The sequence below is a fragment of the Salmo salar genome, chromosome 01 (genome assembly GCF_965601325.2).
Source record: "Salmo salar chromosome 01, fSalSal1, whole genome shotgun sequence".
Lineage (NCBI taxonomy): Eukaryota > Metazoa > Chordata > Actinopteri > Salmoniformes > Salmonidae > Salmo > Salmo salar.
The window spans coordinates 19322332-19349233 of record NC_138291.1 but is presented as its reverse complement, the minus strand read 5'-3'; the positions used below and the strand labels follow the sequence as shown (position 1 = coordinate 19349233).

General features: G+C 46.9%; 1 protein-coding gene across 1 annotated transcript in view; it reads right to left on the bottom strand.

Annotated features, from left to right (window-relative positions):
* ush2a (Usher syndrome 2A (autosomal recessive, mild)) overlaps positions 1–22621 on the bottom strand; it is a 477069-nt gene extending 454448 nt beyond the window's left edge. Inside the window, 3 exon segments of the mRNA XM_082957499.1 lie at positions 13978–14143; positions 20718–21557; positions 22333–22621. Coding sequence (XP_082813625.1) covers positions 13978–14143; positions 20718–21412 — 861 coding nt within the window. The 5' untranslated portion in view covers positions 21413–21557; positions 22333–22621.
* Between the last annotated feature and the right edge of the window lie 4281 nt (positions 22622–26902).

The following is a 26902-nucleotide window of genomic DNA, read 5'->3' as shown; positions in this document are numbered from 1 at the left end:
AGACGCAGAGTAGGTGAACGGATGATCTCTGCCTGTGTGGTTCCCACCCCGAAGCATGGAGGAGGAGGTGTGATGGTGTGGGGGTGCTTGCTGGTGACACTATTTAGAATTCAAGGCAACCAGCATGTCTACCACACCATTCTGTAGCAATACGCCATCCCATCTGGTTTGGGCTTAGTGAGACTGTCATTTGTTTTTCAACTGGACAATGACTGTGTAAGGGCTGTGTAAGGCTGTGTAAGGGCTATTTGACCAAGAAGGAGAGTGATGGAGTGCTGCATCAGATGACCTGGCCTCCACAATCACCCGACCTCAACCCAATTGAGATGGTTTGGGATGAGTTGGACCGCAGAGTGAAGGAAAAGCAGCCAACAAATGCTCAGCATATGTGGGAACTCCTTCAAGACTGTTGGAAAAGCATTCCAGGTGAAGCTGGTTGAGAAAATGCCAAGAGTGTGCAAAGCTGTCATCAAGGCAAAGGGTGGCTACTTTGAAGAATCTCAAATTGATTTGTTTTACACATTTTTGGTTACTACATGTTTTGATGTCTTCACTATTGTTCTACAATGTAGAAAATAGTCAAAATAAAGAAAAACCCTTGAATTAGTAGGTGTGTCTAAACTTTTGACTGGTACTGTATATTTACAAAACAAAATTATGGGGATTGGAAATTATGCAGAGAATTACACTGATAGAAGCCACAATCTAGCTGCAATATTATTATCAAATAATATTATTATAAAATAATTATAAAATAAGACATGAGAGCAGATGGGAAGAAAGGCGATGTCAACATGAAAGGCCTGTATGCTGTTAAAGATTAACGTGAGCTGTTTTGCAGTGATGGCTGTCTGACACACACTGATGTGATAACACTGATTTAGACAGGCACATAGGAGACCGCCTCTAGGGTTCTTTGGGCATTCTCCCTCACTGACACACTGACGACTCCCACGGAATATACATCTCTAACTCTGTCTTTTACTGCTCTCTTTCTGTTTCTCTCTCTTTTACTTTCCCTCCATCCCTCTCTTTCTCCGTTGTTCTAACTGCCAGTAGTCCTCAGCAGAAATGTGACACCTAAACAGGTTCCCAGAGCTAGAGAAAAAATAAAATGAGACCGAGACAGAGAAACCGAGGAAATGCAACAGGGCTTCCTCCCCTCTCACCCCCTCCTCCCCCTCTCCCTCCTCCCTTCCTACCTACCTCCTCCCCTCTCATCTACCTCCTCCCCTCTCATCCTTCTCCTCCCCTTTCACCTACCTCCTCCCCTCTCACCTCCCTCCTCCCTCCTCACCTATCCCCTCCCCCTCTCACCTACCTCCTCCCCCTTTCCCCCCCTCCTCCCCTCTAATCTACCTCCTTCCCTCTCACCTACCTCCTCCCCTCTCACCTACCTCCTCCCCTCTCACCTACCTCCTTCCCGCTCACTGACTTCCTCCCCCTCTCACCGACCTCCTCCCCCTCTCACCTCCCTCCTCCCCTCTCACCTACCTCCTCCCCTATCATCTACCTCCTCCCCCTCTCCCCCCTCCTCCCCCCTCACCTCCCCCCTCCTCCCCTCTCACCTACCTCCTCCCCTCTCACCTACCTCCTCCCCTATCACCTCCCCTCCCCTCTCCTCCTCCTCCCCTCTCCTCCTCCCCCTCTCACCTACCTAATCCCCCTCTCCCTCCTCACCTCCCTCCTCCCCCCTCCTCCCCACCTCCCTCCTCCCCCCTCCTCCCCTCTCATCTACCTCCTCCCCTCTCACCTCCCTCCTCCCCTCTCATCTACCTCCTCCCCTCTCACCTCCCTCCTCCCCTCTCACCTACCTCCTCCCCCTCTCCCTCCTCACCTCCCTCCTCCCCTCTCACCTACCTCCTCCCCTCTCACCTACCTCCTCCCCCTCCTCCCCTCTCACCTACCTCCTCCCCCTCTCCTCCCCTCTCACTTACCTCCTCCCCTCTCACCTACCTCCTCCCCCTCTCCCTCCTCCTCCCCTCTCACCTACCTCCTCCCCCTCTCCCTCCTCACCTCCCTCCTCCCCTCTCATCTACCTCCTCCCCTCTCACCTACCTCCTACCCTTCTCCCTCCTCACCTCCTTCCTCCCCTCTCACCTACCTCCTCCCCCTCTCCCTCCTCACCTCCCTCCTCCCCTCTCACCTACCTCCTCCCCTTCTCCCTCCTCCTCCCTCCTCACCTCCCTCCTCCCCTCTCATCTACCTCCTACCCTTCTCCCTCCTCACCTCCTTCCTCCCCTCTCACCTACCTCCTCCCCCTCTCCCTCCTCACCTCCCTCCTCCCCTCTCACCTACCTCCTCCCCTTCTCCCCCCTCCTCCCTCCTCACCTCCCTCCTCCCCTCTCACCTACCTTCTCCCCCTCTCCCCCCTCCTCCCCTCTCATCTACCTCCTCCCCTCTCATCTACCTCCTCCCCCCTCCCCCCCTCCCCCCACCTCCTCCCCCTCTCACCTACCTCCTCCCCTCTCACCTACCTCCTCCCCCCCTCCCCTCTCACCTACCTCCTCCCCCTCTCCCCCCTCCTCCCCTCTCATCTACCTCCTCCCCTCTCACCTACCTCCTCCCCCTCCCCCTCTCACCTCCCTCCTCCCCTCTCACATACCTCCTCCCCTCTCACCTACCTCCTCCCCCTCTCCCCCCTCCTCATCTCCCTTCTCCCCTCTCATCTACCTCTTCCCCCTCTCACCTACCCCCTCCCCCTCTCCCCCTCCTCCCTCCTCACCGCCCTCCTCCCCTCTCATCTACCTCCTCCCCCTCCACCCCCCTCTCACCTCCCCTCTCACCTACCCTCCTCCCCCTCTCCCCCTCTCCCTCCTCACCTCCCTCCTCCCCTCTCACCTACCTCCTCCCCTTCTCCCCCCTCCTCCCTCCTCACCTCCCTCCTCCCCTCTCACCTACCTTCTCCCCCTCTCATCTACCTCCTCCCCCTCTCCCCCCTCCTCCCCTCTCACCTACCTCCTCCCCTCTCACCTACCTCCTCCCCCTGTCCCCCCTCCTCCCCTCTCACCTACCTCCTCCCCCCCTCCCCTCTCACCTACCTCCTCCCCCTCTCCCCCCTCCTCCCCTCTCATCTACCTCCTCCCCCTCCCCCTCTCACCTCCCTCCTCCCCTCTCACCTACCTCCTCCCCTCTCACCTACCTCCTCCCCTCTCACCTACCTCCTCCCCCTCTCCCCCTCCTCACCTCCCTCCTCCCCTCTCATCTACCTCTTCCCCCTCTCCCCCTCTCCCTCCTCACCTCCCTCCTCCCCTCCCACCTACCTCCTCCCCTTCTCCCCCCTCCTCCCTCCTCACCTCCCTCCTCCCCTCTCACCTACCTTCTCCCCCTCTCCCCCCTCCTCCCCTCTCATCTACCTCCTCCCCTCTCATCTACCTCCTCCCCTCTCATCTACCTCCTCCCCCTCTCCCCCCTCCTCCCCTCTCACCTACCTCCTCCCCTCTCACCTACCTCCTCCCCCTGTCCCCCCTCCTCCCCTCTCACCTACCTCCTCCCCCCCTCCCCTCTCACCTACCTCCTCACCCTCTCCCCCCTCCTCCCCTCTCATCTACCTCCTCCCCCTCCCCCTCTCACCTCCCTCCTCCCCTCTCACCTACCTCCTCCCCTCTCACCTACCTCCTCCCCTCTCACCTACCTCCTCCCCCTCTCCCCCCTCCTCACCTCCCTCCTCCCCTCTCATCTACCTCTTCCCCCTCTCACCTACCTCCTCCCCCTCTCCCCCTCCTCCCTCCTCACCGCCCTCCTCCCCTCTCATCTACCTTCTCCCCCTCTCACCTCCCCTCTCACCTACCTCCTCCCCCTCTCCCCCTCCTCCCTCCTGACCTCCCTCCTCCCCTCTAATCTACCTCCTCCCCTTCCTCCCCTCTCACCTACCTCCTCCCCCTCTCCCTCCTCACCTCCCTCCTCCCCTCACCTACCTCCTCCCCCTCTCCCCCCTCCTCCCTCCTCTCCCCCTCCTCCCCTCTCATCTACCTCCTCCCCTCTCATCTACCGCCTCCCCCTCTCCCCCTCACCTACCTCCTCCCCTCTCACCTACCTCCTCCCCCTGTTCCCCCTCCTCCCCTCTCACCTACCTCAGCCTTCGCCACGGCCATCGACAGCGTATCTGAATAAGTAAATAATCCAAAGTAAACTTCAACAAGCAAGCAACCCTGTCCTCATCACATGCTCACCTGGTTAATGTTAGCTGGCTAGCTAACCAGCAATGTAGTTAGGCTCTATCTACCCAGCATGCTAGCTATCAAGCAATCTAATCTACTTATGTGTGAACACTAGACTGGCGCCTAAGTCAACACTGACTCATCCTTCATACGAAAATAACACTGTTACTGTCTGGACCATTTATGTTTGTTTAGCTAGTTGGCGCAGATCATTCAGGCCAAGTGCTTCATTCATGATGAGATAAGATTGTTAGCTAGCTAGCTCCGCCCTCAACTTCCGGTCTCCGTGCTGTTGTCCTGATTGTTGCTACTTGGCTATCTGCCAAACTTTTCATTTTTTACTTTTAATACATTTACCAACGTCTTCGTTTTTTCCTCGCTCAACTTTTTTCATTCAACTTTTTAACCCTGGACGCTTTATCTGGACATGGTTCTACAGGACCTCCACCGGCTGAAAAAGCTAAGTAGTAACATTAACACAATGCCATCTAATTGCAGTCTCTGTACTCATCATATACAGGAGAACTATCACCTTATGGTGAGGATAGCCGTGCTGCAAGCACAGTTTCAGACGCAATAGTTAGGCAAGGGCAATTTAAGTGTAGGAATGTATGAAACAGCATCTGTGCCACCAGTAAGTACAGATAGTAGTATAAATCAATTTTCTCATGGCTTCTGGAGGGAAACGCTGTAGGAATGCTCAACCGGTGTAGCTCATTCAGCCGACAGAAACTTTCAACCGGTTCTCCCCATTAAGCAACGAGTCAGAGTCAGAGCCTTCTCAGGTCTCTCCTCCTCCCGTTACGGGGTCTGAGACGCCGAGCCTTCTCAGGTCTCTCCTCCTCCCGTTACGGGGTCTGAGACGCCGAGCCTTCTCAGGTCTCTCCTCCTCCCGTTACGGGGTCTGAGACGCCGAGCCTTCTCAGGTCTCTGCTCCTCCCGTTACGGGGTCTGAGACGCCGAGCCTTCTCAGGTCTCTCCTCCACCCGCTACGGGGTCTGAGACGCCGAGCCTTCTCAGGTATCTCCTCCTGCCGTTACGGGGTCTGAGACGCCGAGCCTTCTCAGGTCTCTGCTCCTCCTGTTACGGGGTCTGAGACGCCGAGCCTTCTCAGGTCTCTGCTCCTCCCGTTACGGGGTCTGAGACGCCGAGCCTTCTCAGGTCTCTCCTCCTCCCGTTACGGGGTCTGAGACGCCGAGCCTTCTCAGGTCTCTCCTCCACCCGTTACGGGGTCTGAGACGCCGAGCCTTCTCAGGTCTCTCCTCCTCCCGTTACGGGGTCTGAGACGCCGAGCCTTCTCAGGTCTCTGCTCCTCCCGTTACGGGGTCTGAGACGCCGAGCCTTCTCAGGTCTCTGCTCCTCCCGTTACGGGGTCTGAGACGCCGAAGCCTCCCACCATTAGCTCTGACAAATTGAAAACCCCAGTCATTGGCGACTCCATTATCCGCAATATTAGACTTAAAATAATCATACAGCAATCATACACTGTTTACTAGGGGGCAGGTCTACCGACGTAAAGGATAATCTGAAGATGGTGCTGGTTAAGGCTAAAACTGGCGAGTGTAGAGAGTATAGGGATATTGTTATCCACGTCGGCACCAACGATGTTAGGATGAAACAGTCAGAGGTCACCAAGCGCAACATAGCTTCAGCGTGTAAATCAGCTACAAAGTGTACAATGTGTCGGCATCAAGTAATTGTCTTTGGCCACCTCCCAGTTAGGGGGAGTGATGAGCTCTACAGCAGTCTCACAACTCAATCGCTGGTTGAAAACTGTTTTCTGCCCCTCCCAAAAGATACAATTTGTAGATAATTGGCCCTCTTTCTTGGACTCACCCACAAACAGGACCAAGCCTGGCCTTCTGAAGAGTGACGGACTCCATCCTAGCTGGAGAAGTGCTTTCATCTTATCTAACATAGACAGGGCTCTGACTACTCTAGCTCCACAATGAGATAAGGTGCAGGCCAGGCAGCAGGCTGTTAGCCAGCCTGCCAGTTTAGTGGAGTCTGCCACTAGCACAGTCAGTGTAGTCAGCTCAACTATCCCCATTGAGACCGTGTCTGTGTCTCGATCTAGGTTGGGCAAACCTAAACATGGCGGTGTTCACCTTAGCAATCTCACAGGGAATAAAGACCTCCTCCATTCCTGTCATTATTGAAAGAGATTGTGATATCTCACATCTCAAAATTGGGTTACTTAGTGTTAGATCCCTCACTTCCAAGACAGTCATAGTCAATGAACTAAACACTGATCATAATTTTGATGTGATTGGCCTGACTGAAACAAGGCTCAAGTCTGATGAATGTACTGTGTTAAATGAGTCCTCTCCTCCTGGTTACACTAGTGACCATATCTCCTATTCATCCCGCAAAGGTGGAGGTGTTGCTAACATTTATGACAGCAAATTTCAATTTACCCCCAAAAAATGACTGTGTTTTGTCTTTTGAGCTTCTAGTCATGAAATCTATGCAGCCTACGCAATCACTTTCTATAGCTACTGTTTACAGGCCGTATACAGCGTTCCTCACTGAGTTCCCAGAATTCCTAGCGGACCTAGTCATGGCAGATAATGTTCACATTTTTGCTGACTATAATATTAACATGGAAAAGTCCACAGACACACTCCAAAAGGCTTACGGAGCCATCATCAACTCAGTAGGTTTTGTCCAACATGCCATTTACAGTCCAACCACTATTTTTTTGACAATATATTCTACCTCTTGGTGATCCATGCTCTAATCCATGCATTTGTCACTTCTATATTGAACTACTGCAATGCTCTACTCTCCGGCTACCCGGATAAAGCACTACATAAACTTCAGTTAGTGCTAAACATAGCTGCTAGAATCCTGACTAGAACCAAAAAAAGCATCATAGTACTCCAGTGATAGCCTCTCTAAATTGGCTTCCTGTTAAGGCTGTAACCTACAAAGCATGACACGGACTTGCTCCTACCTATCTCTCTGATTTGGTCCTTCCGTACATACCTACAGATACGCTACGGTCAAAAGACGCAGGCCTCCTTATTGTCCCTAGAATTTCTAAGCAAACAACTGGAGGCAGGGGTTTCTCCTATAGAGCGAAGGTGAATGGCAAGGCACTGGAGCGACGAACCGCCCTTGCTGTCTCTACCTGGCCGACTCCTCTCCGGTTCCCCTCTCTCCACTGGGATTCTCTGTCTCTGACCCTATTACGGGGTCACTGGCTTACTAGTGCTCTTCCATGCCGTTCCTAGGAGGGGTGCGTCACTTGGGTTGAATCACAGATGTAATCTTCCTGTCCGGTTTTGCGCCCCTTGGGCTCGTGCGGTGGAGGAGATCTTCGTGGGCTTTACTCAGCTTTGTCTCAGGGTAGTAAGTTGGTGGTTTGTTGATATCCCTGTAGTGGTGTGGGGGCTGTGCTTTGGCAAAGTGGGTGGGGTTACATCCTGCCTGGTTGTCCCTGTCCGGGGGTATCTCCAGTATCTGTGCTGCAGTAGTCTATGTGCTAGAGTCAGTCTTATCTGGTGTCCTGTGTGAATTAAAGTATACTCCCTCTAATTCTCTCTCTTCCTCTCTCTCTCCCCTCCCAGAGGACCTGAGCCCTAGGATCATGCCTCAGGACTACCTGGCCTGATGACTCCTGACTGTCCCCAGTCCACCTGGTCGTGCTCCTGCTCCAGTTTCAACTGTTCTGCCAGCGGCTAGGAAACCCTGACCTATTCACCGGACGTGCTACCTTGTCCCGGGCCTTCTGTTTTCAACTCTATCGCTCTACCACACCTGCTGTCTCGACCTCTGAATGATCGGCTATGAAAAGCCAACTGACATTTACTCCTGGGGTGCTGACCTGTTGCACCCTCTACACCACTGTGATTATTATTTGACCCTGTTGGTCATCTATGAACATTTGAACATCTTGAAGAACAATCTGGCCTTAAATGGCCATGTACTCATAATCTCAACCTGGCACAGCCAGAAGAGGACTGGCCACCCCTCAGAGCCTGGTTCCTCTCTAGGTTTCTTCCTAGGTTCCTTTCTTTCTAGGGAGTTTTTCCAAGCCACCGTGCTTCTACATCTACATTGCTTGCTGTTTGGGGTTTTAGGCTGGGTTTCTGTATGGCACTTTGTGACATCTGCTGATCATAAATACATTTGATTGATTTGATTGATAGCTAGCTAAATTACAACGCGTGACTAAAACCAGTGCGGCAAGCATTTCCTTGCATTAACATTTTCAGTCATCAGCGCATGCCATTTACAGTTGAAATATATAGCCAATACATTTGGAATTGAATAACAGTGTACTTTTACATTATGGTTTCAGTAACAAAACATTTAGTATTGAACAGCTAGCATGTGCTTTTCATAACAACAGATATTACATAGTGAAAACAAGCCAGAGAAAAAAGGAGAGAGGAATCCCATTGGGCAATGAATGGAGGAACGTATAACGCCTCACACAGCAGACTGCCGACCAATCGCGTTCACGTTGTCATGCTGCGTCACGCAATCCCTTCTCAAAGTCAGGGTATGATTCCATACGATTCCAATGGAGTTTCCCATCTCCTCAAAAGTATCTCTGAACAAGCTCTCATTGCGAGGTTGCTATTTTCAGACCTTTGGCTGTAGTGAATCTACTCAATACAAAGTGGTGACATGAACTGCATGTTATAGGATTTCACTGGATAGTTTGTGAACTTGTGAAAAGTGCAGTTTCAGATTTACTTTGAGACAGTTTAATTCGTTCAGCCCTTCTTGTTTATTAGTGTGCTTGTGGTTCTTCAGCACCAACACTTCAGCCTTCTTATTCACCGCCATAGACAGACACATCTTTAAATTGTACCTAAGAAGGTAAACTGAGCAAGTGATTTGTATTTACTTTTGTATTTATAGAGCATATATTTGTTTTTTGGTGATTCTCATGTCAACCACAAATACAACATTCTTTGGGGGAGGCAGGTAGTCTAGTGGTTAGAGCGTTGGGCCAGTAACCGGAAGGTTGCTAGATCGAATCCCGAGCAGACAAGATACAAATCTGCTGTTCAGCCCCTGAACAAGGCAGTTAACCCACTGTTTCCTGGTAGGCCATAATTGTAAGTAAGGATTTGTTCTTAACTGACTTGCAAATTTAAAATAAATAATGATAATCCTTTGGTGCACAATTTTCAGTCCACCTCTAAAAAACCATATCGGTAATCTGTGACTTTTGCCTCCCTAAAATAAATCAGTATTGGTATCGGACCCAAACATCCCTTATCGGTCGGGCTCTACCCGTAACAACCAGTCAGGAGGTGACACACACACACACATTACACTACTGTTCACCACTCAGTGTTACCGACACAAACCACCCCCTGGCACCCCCAAAACAGAATGCCTTAGAGTCACATCACCCATCCACCTCCCTCCCTCCCTCCCTCAATCCATCTCTCCTCCAGGCTGCGTTTTCCTCTCCTCTTTTCACTTGTTATCATAAGTTGGGGTGGCAGGTAGCCTAGTGGTTAGATCATTGGGCCAGTAACTGAGAGGTTGCTAGATCAAATCCCTGAGCTGACAAGGTAAGAATCTGTTGTTCTGCCCCTGAACAAGGCAGTTAACCCACTGTTCCTAGGCTGTCATTGTAAATAAGAATATGTTCTTAACTGACTTGCCTAGTTAAATAAAAAAGAATCACATTGGACAAGCATATAGGGATGGTAGTTTCCCTTTCTCCCTGGAGCTCCATCCTCCAAGCCTTATAATGTTGTATTATTTTTTACCGTCTTCTCTCCTTTTCATATTTTTATCCGTCAAACTATGGGTGAGGGTGTGGGTGAGGGTATGGGTGAGGGTATGGGTGAAGGTGTGGGTGAGGGTGTGTGTGAGGGTGTGGGTGAGGGTATGGGTGAGGGTATGTGTGATGGTATGGGTGAGGGTGTGTGTGAGGGTGTGTGTGAGGGTATGTGTGATGGTATGGGTGAGGGTGTGTGTGAGGGTGTGTGTGAGGGTATGGGTGAAGGTATGGGTGAGGGTATGGGTGAAGGTATGGGTGAGGGTATGTGTGAGGGTATGAGTGAGGGTATGTGCGAGGGTATGGGCGAGGGTATGGGCGAGGGTATGGGTGTGTGTGGGTGCGTACCGTTTTGGTACATTCTGGGACAATGATCAGCACGACAACGCTGTTTCTATTCAACACTTGTAGAAATCATTAAACACGCTTCTCCACTTCGACTCTGCACTGAGACATGAAATAAAAAACAAGTTATTTTAATTTATGCTCCGGTGTGCCTCATCAGTAATTGGCTACAACAACTGACCTATTACTAGTTTTATCATATAGCCTAGCTTGAGACTCGAGTTTTGAAATATGTTCAGTCAATGTAAATAGGCTATCATTTTTTGATTTTTGAATTGGAAATAGAACTTTGCCATGTGCTTCTCCACCTATGCACTATAGTTAAGCCTTATAGCCTATTGATCGTTTAATTAATATCATACAATACATTGTAGGCGCACTTGATCTCCTGTGCCCAGCAGAGAACTTGGCTTGCATTTTGACTCATAAAGTGATCTGGACTAAGAAAAGGTTGGTGACCACTGTTCTAGTCTATGTAGTCTAAGAAAATGCATTTCAAAAAATCATAATGGAATATTTATTGTTTAAATATATTACTGTGATTAGAGTGTTGCGAGTACATGAGGGGAGGGCATGTAATAGCACTAATTCTGCCCCCCAAAAAGTTCAAGGGGTCATGTTTAAGAGTTTTTTGGCAAGAATAGGTGATTTAGAAACGGCAGATTCTGCTCTTTCCGATACTATATAGACATCAAAACGTCTTAGCTGTTTGTCACTATGTAGGACAATGAGCAAAAGTCACTTTCTGGCACTCCGTTTCCTTTCCCTGCCTTTATGTCAATTCCAAGCTGCGCTGTTCATCAGATTCTTCATATACAATTTAACAATTGATCATATAGGACTCCCGAGTGGCGCAGCAGTCTAAAGCACTGCATCTTATCATTTTAAAAGGCTAATTGATCATTAGAAAACGCTTTTGCAATTGTTAGCACAGCTGAAAACAGTTAAAGAAGCAATAAAACTGGCCTTCTTTAGACTAGTTGAATGTCTGGCACATCAGCATTTGTGGGTTCGATTACAGGCTCAAAATGGCCGGAAACCATGACCTTTCTTGTCAAACTCGTCAGTCTATTCTTGTTCTGAGAAATTAAGGCTATTCCATGCGAGAAATTGCCAAGAAACTGAAGATCTCGTACAACGCTGTGTACTACTCTCTTCACAGAACAGCGCAAACTGGCTCTAACCAAAATAGAAAGAGGAGTGGGAGGCCCAGGTGCACAACTGAGCAAGAGGACAAGTACATTAGAGTGTCAAGTTTGAGAAACAGACACCTCACAAGTCCTCAACTGGCAGCTTCATTAAATAATACCAGTCTCAACATCAACAGTGAAGAGGCGACTCCGGGATGCTGGCCTTCTAGGCAGAGTTCCTCTGTCCAGTGTCTGTGTTCTTTTGCCCATCTTAATCTTTTCTTTTTATTGGCCAGTCTGAGATATGGCTTTTTCTTTGCAACTCTGCCTAGAAGGCCAGCATCCCGGAGTCGCCTCTTCACTGTTGATGTTGAGACTGGTGTTTTATGGGTACTATTTAATGAAGCTGCTAGTTGAGGACTTGTGAGGTGTCTGTTTCTCAAACTAGACACTCTATGGAATAGCATGGAATAGCCTTCATTTCTCAGAACAAGAATAGACTGATGCGTTTTAGAAGAAAGTTCTTTGTTTCTGGACATTTTGAGCCTGTAATTGAGCCCACAAATACTGATGCTCCAGATACTCAACTAGTCTAAAGAAGGCCAGTTTTATTGCTTCTTTAATCAGAACAACAGTTTTCAGCTGTGCTAACATCATTGCAAAAGGGTTTTCTAATGATCAATTAGCCTTTTAAAATGATAAACTTGGATTAGCTAACACAACGTGCCATTGGAACACAGGAGTGATGGTTGCCGATAATGGGTCTTTGTATGCCTATGTAGATATTCCATAAAAAAATCAGCCGTTTCCAGCTACAATAGTTATTTACAACATTAACAATGTCTACACTGTATTTCTGATCAATTTGATGTTATTTTAATGGACAAAAATGGGCTTTTCTTTCAAAAACAAGGACATTTCTAAGTGACCCCAAACTTTTGAACGGTAGTGTATGTACTACCTTAATTTGAAAAGTTTGTCATAGGAGTAAAATAACAGCATCAGAAAATGTGAATTATTATGTGGATTATAACTCATGGACATATTTGTAGGGGTTGCAAAACGTTTTGTTAGGGCAAATCAAGTCTGCCATTTTAAATGGAAATTACACATTTTAGAAGTTTGCATTTCCCCCCAACAATCTCTGCGACAACACTGATCAAACTAAGATTGCACATCTACACTGAGTGTACAAACATTAGGAACACCTTCCAAATATGGAAATTCTTTGCCTTCAGAACAGCCTCACTTCGTTAGGGCATGGACTCTACAAGGTGTTGAAAGCGTTCCACAGGGATGCTGGTCCATGTTGACTCCAATGCTTCCCACAGTTGTGTTAAGTTGGCTGGATGTCATTTGGGTGGTGGACCATTCTTGATGCACACGGGAAACTGTTGAGCATAAAAACCCAGCAGCGTTGCAGTTCTTGACACAAACCGATGCACCTGGCACCTACTACTGTACCCCATTCAAAGGCACTAAAATATTTTGTCTTGCCCATTTACCCTCTGAATGGCACACATACACAATCCATGTCTTAATTGTTTCAAGGCTTATAAATCCTTATTTAACCTGTCTCCTTCCCTTCATCTACACTAATTGAAGTGGATTTTCAAGTGACATCAATAAGGGATCATAGCTTTCATATGGTCAGTCTGTCATGGAAAGAGCAGGTGTTCTTAATGTTTTGTACACTCAGTGTATTACGTTTAAACACAGCACATGGTAGCAGTTGAGTTGAGATGGGGAAGTCAGTAGGTAGTCAACTAGTCAACTCTAGCCTTAATGGATCACAATAAGGAGTCACATACAATGTGGTCTATGCACCTCCAGTAAAAATGGATACACCGTAGTCTAGATATAGTACATAAGTGATCTTAAGTGATTCAAGAAGTCCCAAACAAAAAATGATGACACTTGGAAAAATATACAGTGGTGGTTACAGTACATGTTAGAAGTATTTGACAAGAGCCGTGGTATTCCTGCATATAGAGCCATACAGTAGTTCTCCTCAGTCCTGCACCACACAATCTCTGAATTACAGCCGTGGGCACAGTCTGGTTATATATGAAGTGTGTGTGTGTGTGTGTGTGTGTGTGTGTGTGTGTGTGTGTGTGTGTGTGTGTGTGTGGCCCCCTGCACCCACAGCTGGTCCAAAGCAGATGTTTACCAGTATAATTACCCTCCCGTCCATACGTCATCTCCAGCCTCTAGATGTGTAGTGACACCAGTTCAACAGAGACCTGCTGTGGTTCTCAGCGAGCACATTCATTTCAATACTCTTACTGTCTATTGGCCAGACATAAAATATGGACACACACTTACAGAAGAAAACACAAAGGTGCATACACACAGACACAAACAAGCAAACACACACACATCGAGTTAAGTAAAAAGTCAAAAATTGCTAAGTGGCATACAGGTCTACAAAATAGTGTTATAATAATGGTGTAGCTAACATGACAACATATATCACTTAACTGTCTTAAACAGAGGCAGAGTGGGTATGGTATCCTCTGAACCAGTCTGTTCAAAACACAGGTCAGTGTAGGGCAGGGTAGATAGATAGGTATGGTATCCCGGTTCCTACCTGTAGAGCTAGGTGGGTCCACCTGTCCACTGTGAGTCTGCCCTGGGTGCTGAAGGTCAGAGTGCCAGCCTGACCGCTGGGCTGACCGTACTGTAGTTTGACCGCAGACTCAGACACGGTCAACAGGAACACCAACCGTTCCTCTGAACTCTTCTCCAACACCGTCCTGAACACAGAGAGACAGGGTCACAAACACACACACTCTGTGCCCACTGGAATATAAGAAGCTAAATCAAGTGTGTTACTGCGGGCTGGAACAAAAGCCTGCCCACTCAATGAAGACCATAGAGGGGCTATAAAAAAAGCAAAGAATTCCAGAATGGGGTAAATATGGTCAGGGAGAAATCCAAAACAGTCTAATCAGAATGAATGGCAGTAGAGGCATAGTCCTGGTTTTACTTCTGCAGGAAAACAAAAGTAAGGCACGTGATGCATCAGAAAATGTGTAACAGAAATGAATTATTGTTAACCTAAAATATTGTCAACCTACAATATTATCATATAATTATAAACACAGTTGACAGCAGTTTTATACCCCTTTTCTGTATAGCCTCTAAAATATATGTAAACAGACCGGAAATGTAAATGCTGTTTTCTTGGAAAGCTGTGAGTGCTATTATATGTTACAATAATTGTTGCATTTACAACTTGTCTAAGTCCTCTCATCAACTGATTCCAGACAGTGTCTGCCTGTGGATTGACTGCACTGTTTGAATGGAATGTTGGCATATTGGCAGTTAGTACAAAAACAAATTCATCATATTACACACTATCTTATCACAGCACTGGCTAACCATGGCTGGCTTTTATACCATCATTAAAAAGGTTCATGTTGATTCTAGTATTGTAATTCCTAATTCTGTGGTGAAGACCCCTGGTCTAGACAAACTGAGGGTAAGGTCCACTCTAACAAACACATGAGGATGATTGTGACATTTACTCATGTAATATCCATATTTAACATGATTTTCTCCTGCTGTTACAGTGGTGTAAAGGAGCAGCCAGCCACACACTGTGTGTCAAATTAAACATCATCAACCACATCTTATAGGAAACACCGGCCAACACACCCAATAAATTACCAGTGTGTGTGTGTGTGTGTGTGTGTGTGTGTGTGTGTGTGTGTGTGGTGTGTGTGTGTGTGTGTGTGTGTGTGTGTGTTGTTTGTTTCCCAGCCCTGCCTGCCTGTTCAGTTCAATCCAGATCACTTGAAAAAATGAAGTAAGGGGAGGCGACAGGGCAGTGGGGAGGGGACAGAGCAGAGGGGAGGGGACAGAGCAGAGGGGAGGGGACAGAGCAGAGGGGAGGGGATAGAGCAGAGGGGAGGGGACAGAGCAGAGGGAACAGGGCAGAGGGGACAGGACTGAGGGGAGGTGACAGGACAGAGGGGACAGGGCAGAGGGGAGGCGACAGAGCAGAGGGAACAGGGCAGAGGGGACAGAGCAGAGGGAACAGGGCAGAGGGGAGGCAACAGGACAGAGGGGAGGTGACAGGACAGAGGGGAGGGGACAGGGCAGAGGGGACAGGGCAGAGGGGAGGGGACAGGGCAGAGGGGAGGCAACAGGACAGAGGGGAGGTGACAGGACAGAGGGGAGGGGACAGGGCAGAGGGGACAGGGCAGAGGGGACAGGGCAGAGGGGAGGGGACAGGGCAGAGGGGAGGCAACAGGACAGAGGGGAGGTGACAGGACAGAGGGGAGGGGACAGGGCAGAGGGGACAGGGCAGAGGGGAGGGGACAGGGCAGAGGGGAGGCAACAGGACAGAGGGGAGGCGACAGGACAGAGGGGAGGGGACAGAGCAGAGGGGAGGGGACAGGGCAGAGGGAAGGCGACAACTTTGTATAATGAAATGTAGTTTCTGCTGGTTTGGTCTACTTAGAACTGGGCCAGTCCTCTCAGGGGTGTGTGTGGGTGTGTGTCTGGACTTGCGTATATGCCTTGGGCGTGCATGCGTGCGTGGGTAGGTACGAGCATGTGTGTGTGTGTGTGTGTGTGTGTGTGTGTGTGGGGCTGGTCCGAGTGTCTCGGGTGAGTGCAGTGACACATCTTTAGTGTCATGTTATCCTGAGTCTGGCATATTGCTAGGTATTAAGGACAATAAAACCAGCTCCCACAGAACTAAACTTAACTGTAACCTTATCCTTACCCCTAACCTAAAGCCTGACCATAACCTTACATTAAGAACAAATAGGTTCAATCAATTCTGATGATATAGCCGATTTAGTCCTTTATAACATGGCTATCTAGTAACTACCTGTTGAGCTGACAGTGTCCCTTTGTCTCTCAGTCCATTCATCCCTCTGGTCCCCCTCCCATCCCCGCTCCCCCTCTCCAATCCCCCTCTCTACTCTGTCATTTTCTAGGAAAACAAAGTGCTCTTTGAGTGGATGCGCCCTCTATACACGGAGAAACACACAGGGCAATCTTTCTCCCATTGATCTAAACTAGCCACAGCTGCTGGTATGATAACACACACACACAATACACCGACACATACACACAGTGTAACACACACAATACACCGACACATACACACAGTGTAACACACACACAATACACCGACACATACACAGTGTAACACACACACAATACACCGACACACACACAGTGTAACACACACACAATACACCGACACATACACAGTGTAACACACACATAATACACTGACACATACACACAGTGTAACACACACACAATACACCGACACATACACAGTGTAACACACACACAATACACCGACACATACACAGTGTAACACACACATAATACACTGACACATACACACAGTGTAACACACACACAATACACCGACACATACACAGTGTAACACACACATAATACACTGACACATACACACAGTGTAACACACACACAATACACCGACACATACACAGTGTAACACACACACAATACACCGACACATACACAGTGTAACACACACAATACACCGACACACACACAGTGTAACACACACATAATACACTGACACATACACACAGTGTAACACACACATAATACACTGACACACACACAGTGTAACACACACACATGCACTAATGGTCACTGGAATTCCTGTTTTGTGTCTGTTTGTTATAATTTGATATAAAATTCCCAAAGTAAGCCTCTTCATTATCTGTGTGGCAGCAGTAGAATGTTAGGATGCTAGAGATCCACGGACAGATTCCTCACATAGCCTAACACAAATCACACAGCCTCATTACAGTATTTTGTGATTGCCTACACACTTGTTGCGGAATTTGGCTCATTGTGTCAAAACTCTACACACAAGCCAAATAAGACACAACACTTGGAGATATACATCTCACTTCTATGTAAAAATGAAACTCTGCAATCAACACCTGACAATCCTTTTTCAAAATGGCATTTTTGCAACAAAATGATACACACACCATTTGAATGACTCTTTCAAAGCAGCAACAGCACACAGATGTACTTTATACAAAACACTGCTGTCTTTAGTACAGTAAACACCTTTTTAATGTTCTCCTACAGACTTCTGTGAAAGATTGTTCCAGTACAGTACATCTACTCATATTTCAATGAGCACAAAAATAGAAAGGCTTCAGAATAAAATATATACAGCTTATTTTTTTGCCATCGCAGGTTTTTACAACAACAAAACAACACAAAGAAAAGTAGAATTACAGTACAGTAATCAATACAATATGTTACTGTAAACTCACAGAACAAAAAATAATTACAGTAAAATTACAGTGTAAGGGTAAACAAAAAATAGTATTGTAAATGATTGTAAGGGACGGGGTGGGTGGTTTATGGATCCCACCTTCTGTTAGGGTCTGGCCACATCACAAGCAATGTCATCCCTGGCAACGGGGAAAATATTACCTTGCGTGCCGTATCCAACCCTGGACTGACCCCACTGCAGAAGAGGCAGGCGAGCATGTGGCTGGTGGTCATACACTTTCCAACGCCAAGCCAAAAATGATTCTTCAATCGGGTTAAGAAATGGGGAGTAAGGGGGCAAGTACACAACTGTGAAGTTATTGTGGTTGGTGAACCAGTCCCTGACCAGAGCAGCCCGGTGGAAACCAACATTATCCCAGATGACAACAAACCAGGCTGCTCTGGTCCGTCCTGTACAGCTGCATTATGTATTGCATCCAGAAATATGATAATGTGTGCAGTATTGTAGGGACCTTGGGTGGCGTGGTGATGGAGAACTCCTTGCAGACTAATGGTGGCACACAAGGTGATATTTCCCCTACGCTGCCCAGGGACATTCACAACGGCTCTTTGTCCTATAACGTTTTGGCTCCGACGCCTGGTTTTAGCCAGATTCAAACCAGCTTCATCAATGAAAATGAACTCATGAGGCTGTGCAGCTGCATCAAAGTCCAGGACTCTCTGTAACAGAAAATACATACACTGTACCGTGAATATGGTTTAACTCAAAACACAGGACTACAATGTCTACATTTTCACACAAGGATGGGTGTGGGGGGTGGGTTGAGTCAGTCAAAACTACAAGCTACAGGCAAGGCTGGTGCCCCCACAGACAACCCCCCCACCCCCAGACTGGGGGCACCTGCCTAGGTCACATACTGCTTTGTCTGAATGTATCTATGCAGTGCCAATAGGACACAATCTACTGCCATTACTGTATTACAGTTTAGTACAGTGACACTTACTTGCATATAGTCTTAGCGAAGGTCTTTGACTCTAACACTGTTCCTCTCAAATGGAACCCTGGACAGCTGCTTCATATCGTAAGTTGGTGTTGACGCAAGACGCGGCAGAGTGTCGACATACTGACATGGTTGATATTATGGAATGTTGTGTGATCTGCAGTGATTGGCTCTCCTAGTTGATGTAGGCGGATGGTGTTGTTTGCCAACACTAGATTGACAACGGCCAGTTCCTGTTCATGGTGAACAGACGTTGTCTTCCACCCTCAGGAGGTCGTCTGGAAGTTCTGTAGAAAATGGAAGAATATGATGTCATTGGTTAGGTTCTTTTTTACATACTGTACTGTCATACTGTACACAGTAACATCACAACTGTATTACATGTACTTCACCGCACTATACCTATTTTTATGTTCACTGAGGAGCATAGACCTAATATTGTAGGACTACATTGTGTTGTATTGTACTGTGATGCAGAATGATGTGCAACAATTCCATAGGTACAGTCTAGTGTAGAAAGTTAAAGACATACCTGTTCTCCAGTCTAAATGTCCGTATTGTGGATGCTACAGTGTAGCGACTCAGGTTGGGCTGGACTCTCTGCCCAGCCTCCCTCATCGTCAGGCCATGATTTATGACATGGTCCACCAAAGTGGCCCTAATGTCGTCAGAAATATGTCTCCGTCTATTGCCTGGTCCCCTTCTTTGTCCTCGTCCTCCTCCTCTCTCTTCCTCTTCCTCTCGCTCCCACTGCCTCCACATTTGCAAAGTTCTCACAAAAGAGGTGATCTTACCTGAGGTCTATTTGTAGTGCTAAGGCTCAGACTAATTGGTGTTCAGTTACTGTAGAAGTGTTTCCATGTGTGTGTGTGGGTGTGTGTGTGTTGCCAATTTCAGATATGTTTTGCATTTTGAATAGAAGTGTTTTCCCAATGATTGCAAGAGATTTCATTCTTGAACAAAGTGTCTCATGTAAGAAACAGTGTGTAGTGTTTTGCAAGCGTGTTGCAGAATTGCAAACAAAGTGCAAAGCAGAAAATGTGTTTGTACTTTTGGTACCTTTGTTTAAGGCATGGTTACAAAAGTTAAGGTTTTGATGCTTTTGTCTAAGCATTCACTTTCAGTGTGTAAGCAATCGGCAAAGACTGTAAACAGACTAACTGGTACATGATTCACTGGACTTAAAGCAACAGAACACAGACCAATATCATAATATGGTCCTTAGGCTAAGCCTTTTACAGAAAGCAACACATAGGCCTACAATCAGATCCATAGTCAGTGTGTATATGTTAGAACGGGCAGCTGTGACGGTCAGTGGTCATGTGTGTTTGGAGGGAAAGGACAGAAAGCCTTTAATCTAGCCTCTTTGATAGCTGCCATATTGGTCAGAACAAAGACTGATACATGTCAAACAACATTCACAAAGCACAGCTCTGTGTGATTGATTTATACACAGAGTGCTGCTAGACAGTTACCAGAGAAGAAACTGATCTGATTGTAAGTGTGTGTAACCCAGCCCCATGTAAGCTCTCCCAGTAACACCTTACCTTACCCTGGCTAAATCCAAAACGGCACACTATTCCCTATCTAGGGCACTACTTTTGACCAAGGCCCGAGTAGCGCACTATATAGGGCATAGTGTTCCATTTCGGATGCAGCCCCTCACTTGACACCCTGCTCTGCTTCTCTGGTTGTCCTGAAGGAAAGTCCCGCCTATTATGCTGTCCTGTCCTACTTACACCACTACCCAGGCCTCAGGTTTCATGGCCCTCTCTGACCTGATTGTTTTCTAACATGGTCCTGTCTTATCTTTCTCTCTGATTCGAACTACATTATATATAACAGGGCTGGAAAACCTTGGTAGAGCATGGGTGGAAAAGGCAGTGTGGTGCTCATTTCAATTTCCTTTCTTTTTTGTTTTTAGACCAATGCCTACTTCTCACTTAAAACTTAAGTGAGAATAGGCACATATATGAACTGAGTTACAAAGTGCATTTCAACATCTTGATACAGTTTTTAGCAACAGTATAAACACATAAAAGACATAACAACAATGAATAATAGTGATACGCACATGTCTCCAGGAGCCTCAGGTTTGATCCACACAGCCAGGGTGAAGGAGCCCAGATGTCCCAGACTCTGAAAGGGAGGAGAGGCCACGCATCCTCCCTGGGTCCAACGGAATATCACACTCCTGCTGGATCCATCCCCTTCTCTAAGCCCCTCTCCCCCTGTTCCTGCCCGGGAGCGAGGATCCAGCCCGTCCTGGGTGACACAGGTGTCCCAGTGAGCGGGAAGCAGTAGGGGTGCATGGGGTGGGGTGGAGGAACGGTAGGGGCACTCCTGGTTGCAGAACGCCTGGCTGCAGTTGTGGAGCTCCTCCAGGGAGGTGGGGCTGTGGCAGTAAGTGGTGCGCTCGGGAGTGCCGCAGCTGGAGCGGGCAGGAGAAAGGGTTACGGGCTTGTGGGCTCCGATGTTTTCCAACCGGGGGAAGTGACCCTGAGAGGTCACAGGGTCAAAGGTGAGGCAGAGGACCAGGATGTAGAGCCAGAGTGAGGATCGGATTCCTCGTCTGTTTTTTCTCTCCACTTTCCACACACATCTTCCCTCTCTTTCTCTTCCCTTTCTGTACTCTGTCTCCCCTCTCAAACAGGCCTCACTTCCCCCTCTCTCCCTTCTTACCCCTCTCTCCTGCCTTTCTCTGTTCTCTCCTCTCATCTCTCTTCTCCCTCTAACCCCTTTTTTTCCTCTCACCCCTCTCTCTGTCATCCCCTCTTTCAGTGAGGTCCAGCTCCGTCCGTCGTTGAATAAGTCATGATGGTCACAGTGCTGGAGGTGACATTTTAACAGCTTAATACACACACACTCGACCAAATCCTTCACATGATAGCTTGGATTTCACCCCAACGCATACCTGGAGAGAAATACGGAGAAAAAAGAGAGAGAGAGAGAGAGAGAGAGAGAGAGAGAGAGAGAGAGAGAGAGAGAGAGAGAGAGAGAGGAGTCAGACATAAAGGAATCTAGGGGGAAATGTCATGCAGGCTAGTGCCTGCCCAAGGCTATTATGTTTCGTTTGATCGAGGGAAAGCTAAACAGATACGGAACATTTCCTTTCTGCCTGCTGTTGAATTGAACAAAGTGTCCTTTTTGCAGGGGTATCTAGGGATTTCTTGGGTTATCTCTGTGATCCTCAAATGCCCCGTTTCTCTGAGTTTTGGGGAAATTGGGGCTTAGGGGGTTAGGTAAAACTGATATTATTAGGTTAACATTAACTAGCTACAATATTTGCAACTTTAGTGCCATCTCTTTCTGATTGTGAATAGGGTTAAATGGTGAATAACTTAGTCATTAACAGCTGTCTAGTGAACAGCTACGTGGTTGTCTATAAGTAGCCTAAATATATTCAGAAAATGTAACAATAGTCAACAAATATGTCAAACTAAACTAAGCACAAACTCATCATTTGCTTTGCTGTTTACCTCAGTGGCAGGTTTATCGAAGCTACGCTGCTTGTGCACTGGCAACAACGTGCAACAAGTTGCTGTCCAATAAACTAACACAGTCACAGTTCCTTGATTAAATAAGCTAATACAACAATGTTTTTTGAAAACAAAACAAAGTATTATATCATTTTTACATTTAAATATAGAAAACTCGATTTACGTCAGCGAGTTTGTCCCTAGTCTTACCTCGGAGTCTGGAGGCGGGTGGTGGACACTCCGCCCTGGTCGCATAAAGCTGCTTACAGCGAGCTGCCATCTGGACAGCACGCCGCTCTGGACACAAAACAAAACAGCAACGAGGAACTTATCAGCAACAAAACAAAAACACAACAGGGTCATCCGATGCGTTTAACAACTACAGCGACACAATCGCCGCTCCGCATATCTTTGACAAAGCCCCGACATGGGCTAATGTATGCAAGTCCGATAATTACCGATGTCTGTAGCTGAGGAGCGATGACTCGTATTCTATTACCCCCCCAATGCGCGAGTGATCCGTCTGGGTTTAACAAGTGGCTCTCGTCTCTTTGCGTAGGAAGAAACGCTACCCGTGGTCGCCATAGCAACCCCGGTATGGACACCACAGACAGACAGCGTCGTGCATTAAGGTGCTGAAGCCCGGAGGGAAAGTAGAGGGGCAGTAGATTATAACATAACACGGAAGGGATGGATTTGAGGGAGCCTATCTAATGTTTATCATTGTACCACCACTATATAACTCACCATGTTTTTTTTAGGTCTTTATCTACTCAGCATAAATGAATACATTAAAATACTAATTGAAAGAAGGGACATGAAATTGGGATCTTACTCAAAGCTACGTGAAAGGCCAGTGGCGATTTTAGCATGTAAATCTTGGTGGGGAAAACTAAACGTTTTTTTTTATGCATGCCAGCAAAGCCACTACACAACACAACACTAAACAATACATTAATTGCACTATAACGGTGACAAACGGTGGCTACAAACTGTTACGTCCTACATAAAGCAGTCCAAACAGCAGGGCTTTCTTTTTAGCACCATGGAGTGAATCCTTACCACCACTACACCTGGCTATCAGCGGAACCTTGTCTGGCAGCAAAACAGTTTATTCAGACTCATTTACTGCCTTTAAAAAAACATAGCTGATATGGCTGACTTGCTTAAACAAATGTGGTTTCTACTGACGACTGAGATGTACAAACTATGGCATAAAGAAACGATGAATGGCTAAGAGGTAATCCGTGGGCCTCCCGAGTGGCGCAGTGGTCTAAGGCGTCACTACAGACCCGGGTTCGATCCCAGGTTATGTTGCAGCCGGCCACAACCGGTAGACCCATGAGACAGCGCACATTTGGCCCAGCGTTGTCCGGCTTTGGCCGGCTGGGATGTCCTTGTGGCGGGCCGGGCGGTGACTTTGGTTGCCAGTTGTACAGTGTTTCCTCCGACACATTGGTGCGGCTGGCTTCCGGGTTAAGCGCGCAGTGCGGCTTGGCAGGGTTGTGTTTCGGAGTATGCATGGCTCTCGACCTTCGCCTATCCCGAGTCCGTACAGGAGTTGCATCGATTGGACAAGACTGTAACTACCAACGAAACTGAGTCAATCTGTAATTTCGAATAAGACATTTTGATTAAGCGAGCTAAGACAGACGTAGTTAATATAACTATTTGTTCAGTGCTTTTTAAATGTACAGCGAAAGAATTCAGAACATGGGCTGTTCTTACAGTATTCTCCCTGTACACCAAGTCAGAACCGTAGGATAAATAAAGCGGCATATAAGCAGACAATGCTTAAACAAATCTTACAATATTCGTGATGACATTTCGCTAAAACAGGCTATATGCTACATGCGCACCGCCAAGTCAGAACAGTAGGCTAAGTTATGAGGGGGAAGGCACATGAGCTACTAACACAACATACACTTATTATTACTTTCTTAGCTACAGTATACATATCTCCCTGGCATATTACATCATTTATGCAGCTGCATACAATACATTTTTGGACTCACTGCTGTGCTGTGCTCAATTGAACAGAAAGGTGGTGCGGCGGTCCTTCTTGGGGGCAATTTTTATCATAAAACTTTGTCATCAAAGTCTGGCATTCTCTGGCTTTATGGTTCTTTGAAGACAACTGGGCACTCTGAAAAAAAAACGTTTAATCATGACATCACTGATCTTCAGGTTGGAGCTCTAGAAAGAGGCCTGAGTTTCTGACTTGGAAATCCAAGTTGGATGACCGTTCAAAATGTATTTTCCCAGTCGGAGCTAGTTTTTTTCAGAGTTTCCAGTTGTCTTGAACTCATTGAAGTCTGAGATTTCCCAGTTTCCAGTTGTTTTGCTTTGCAATGCTTGCAGTTAGCCAATGATATCTTCCATACCAACCATTGTTGAATTTGCGATTTCCGTCTTGTTGTGTAATGTTTATGCCCAATGGCCGATCAGCACCAATAAGTTTTGTCTATAATTTCACTTCATAAGCATTTGCCAGTAGATTGTCGACGTGATTCATGATGATGACTGCTTGTCTAGCTTGATAGCTAAGATTTTGAAAGTATGATGTTGACATGATCAGTCCAATTAAAGCTACGGTAGATATAACATGATTTGACATCATTTTATCCGTGGCCAGTGACCTTGAACCTTCTTGGATGGGCACTTCTAATGTAACTCTATGGCAGCACCCAAGGGGGCTTGAACTTTCTAGCTCTCCCTGTAGATTTTGCAGTGATGTAGTGTCCCCATGAGTGACAGAACACTGAGCCAATCACAGCGCAACTAGAGAAGATTACCAACCCCTACGCTCTGTATTTCCCTCCAGCACAGAAAGCACTGAGCTAGGCTGAAACACCTGCATTTTGGAGCTGCCTTACACAAGAAAGCAAAAAATAGACCATGTTTGGTTGTGGCTTTATTAACTCAATATTTTTTTTTTTTTACGTTGTCTGCAAACTGATATGTAACATGTATTAATGCAAAAAGAACATGCAAAGCAGGCCCTGAATGACGGTTGCCACTGTGAAAGGCATATTACTGTATGCTCAATTTGTGGTTTAGGAATAGTGGGAATGATGCCCACATCATTTGGAAGCATGCTCACTGACTGTAGCCTAATGACTGAGAAACCTTTCCTTGAGACAGGCTACCTCTGTGTGCCTGAAACCAACCTTCATCATTCATACCTATAGTAGCCTATAATATTTTATATGGTCATTTAACTCTTCATCAAATAATTGACACAGAAAACAATGTATTACAGCATTGTCAACATTCCTGTTGTCCAAATGATAATTGCCCATCAGAAACTCTGCCGATTTCTTTCAAACGGAATTTCAGCACTTATCTCTGCCTATATGCAGTAGCTTGCGGAAGCAACAAGGCAGCCGCATGAGAACGGTTGAACATTATGCATTCAAAATATGTAAACAAATCTAAAAAGGCCCCCTTATATTTCCAGACAAGTTTGTTATCAGCTAATCGCATTTGAACAGCTGCAATTGCTTTTGTGAACAAAGGCAGTCTAACTAGTTTTTAATTAAGTACTCCTAATGACCTTAAGCAGATTACTGCACTCGCCTAATAATCAATACCATGCAGGGTAGGCGGCTAGGGGCTCAGCCAAGGGGGAGGGAGGGAAGGAGGCCCTAGCTATTAATATATTACATCCACGGGGCCTCCCTCTCTTCTAATTCCTCTCTTCCTTCCTCTCCATCCTCCTCTACCTCTCCCTTTTCTTCCTCCCTCCTATCCTCCTCCCGCTCTCTTTTTCCTCCACTTCCACGGGTAAATGTAGGATCCTGGAGGCGCGTGTCCTAACCAGCTGACACTTGGCACTGACTTAAAATACTAACTCAATTGGCCCTTATTGGAGAGATATTTTTTCAATAGGAAATTTGTGCATATCAGCCCATTCATATTGTTCTATTGAATTATTATTGTCATATATTACATGGTTGGAGCTAACACTGATTTTAGCCTGATCTGACTAAACACACTGATTTTCATTAGCTATATGATATTTCAATATTTCACCAAATCATCTTTCTGCGAGTAGGCCTAATACCATCAGAGTAATACTGTAATGCAGCCCTAATGTAGCCTATCAGTTTCATTCCTTTCAAAATCAACATGAATATACATGAATATCATTTGCTGGATGCTGATTAAGAGAAGTGGAATAAATTGATGGCCTCATTTTATCCAAACGCAATATTAGGCAGGCCTATGGAAATGTTAAACTTTCCACGGCACCTTTATCTACTCCCTGATAGCGTGCCACTGAATTAGACGTCAGGCTGGGATTTGGCTGCCATTGACTTTCTAAGGCCCACAGTATGTCAGTCTGTCAGTCCGTCAGTCAGTGTTCCATCCACTAGGGATGCTGAGGGAGGGGAATGGGATTGTATTAGCATTATCTACACCATGGTCCATAGAGATAGGAACCAAATCATCCCCCATGGTCCATGGAGATAGGAACCAAATCATCCCCCATGGTCCATGGAGATAGGAACCAAATCATCCCCCATGGTCCATGGAGATAGGAACCAAATCATCCCCCATGGTCCATGGAGATAGGAACCAAATCATCCCCCATGGTCCATGGAGATAGGAACCAAATCATCCCCCATGGTCCATGGAGATAGGAACCAAATCATCCCCCATGGTCCATGGAGATAGGAACCAATCAGCCCTGTGTTTGCATTAGCCCTTATTCTGCTTATCCCCGCCTTTCCTCTCCTCTTATTTTATCTACTTTTGACCTCTTAGTCTTACTTGT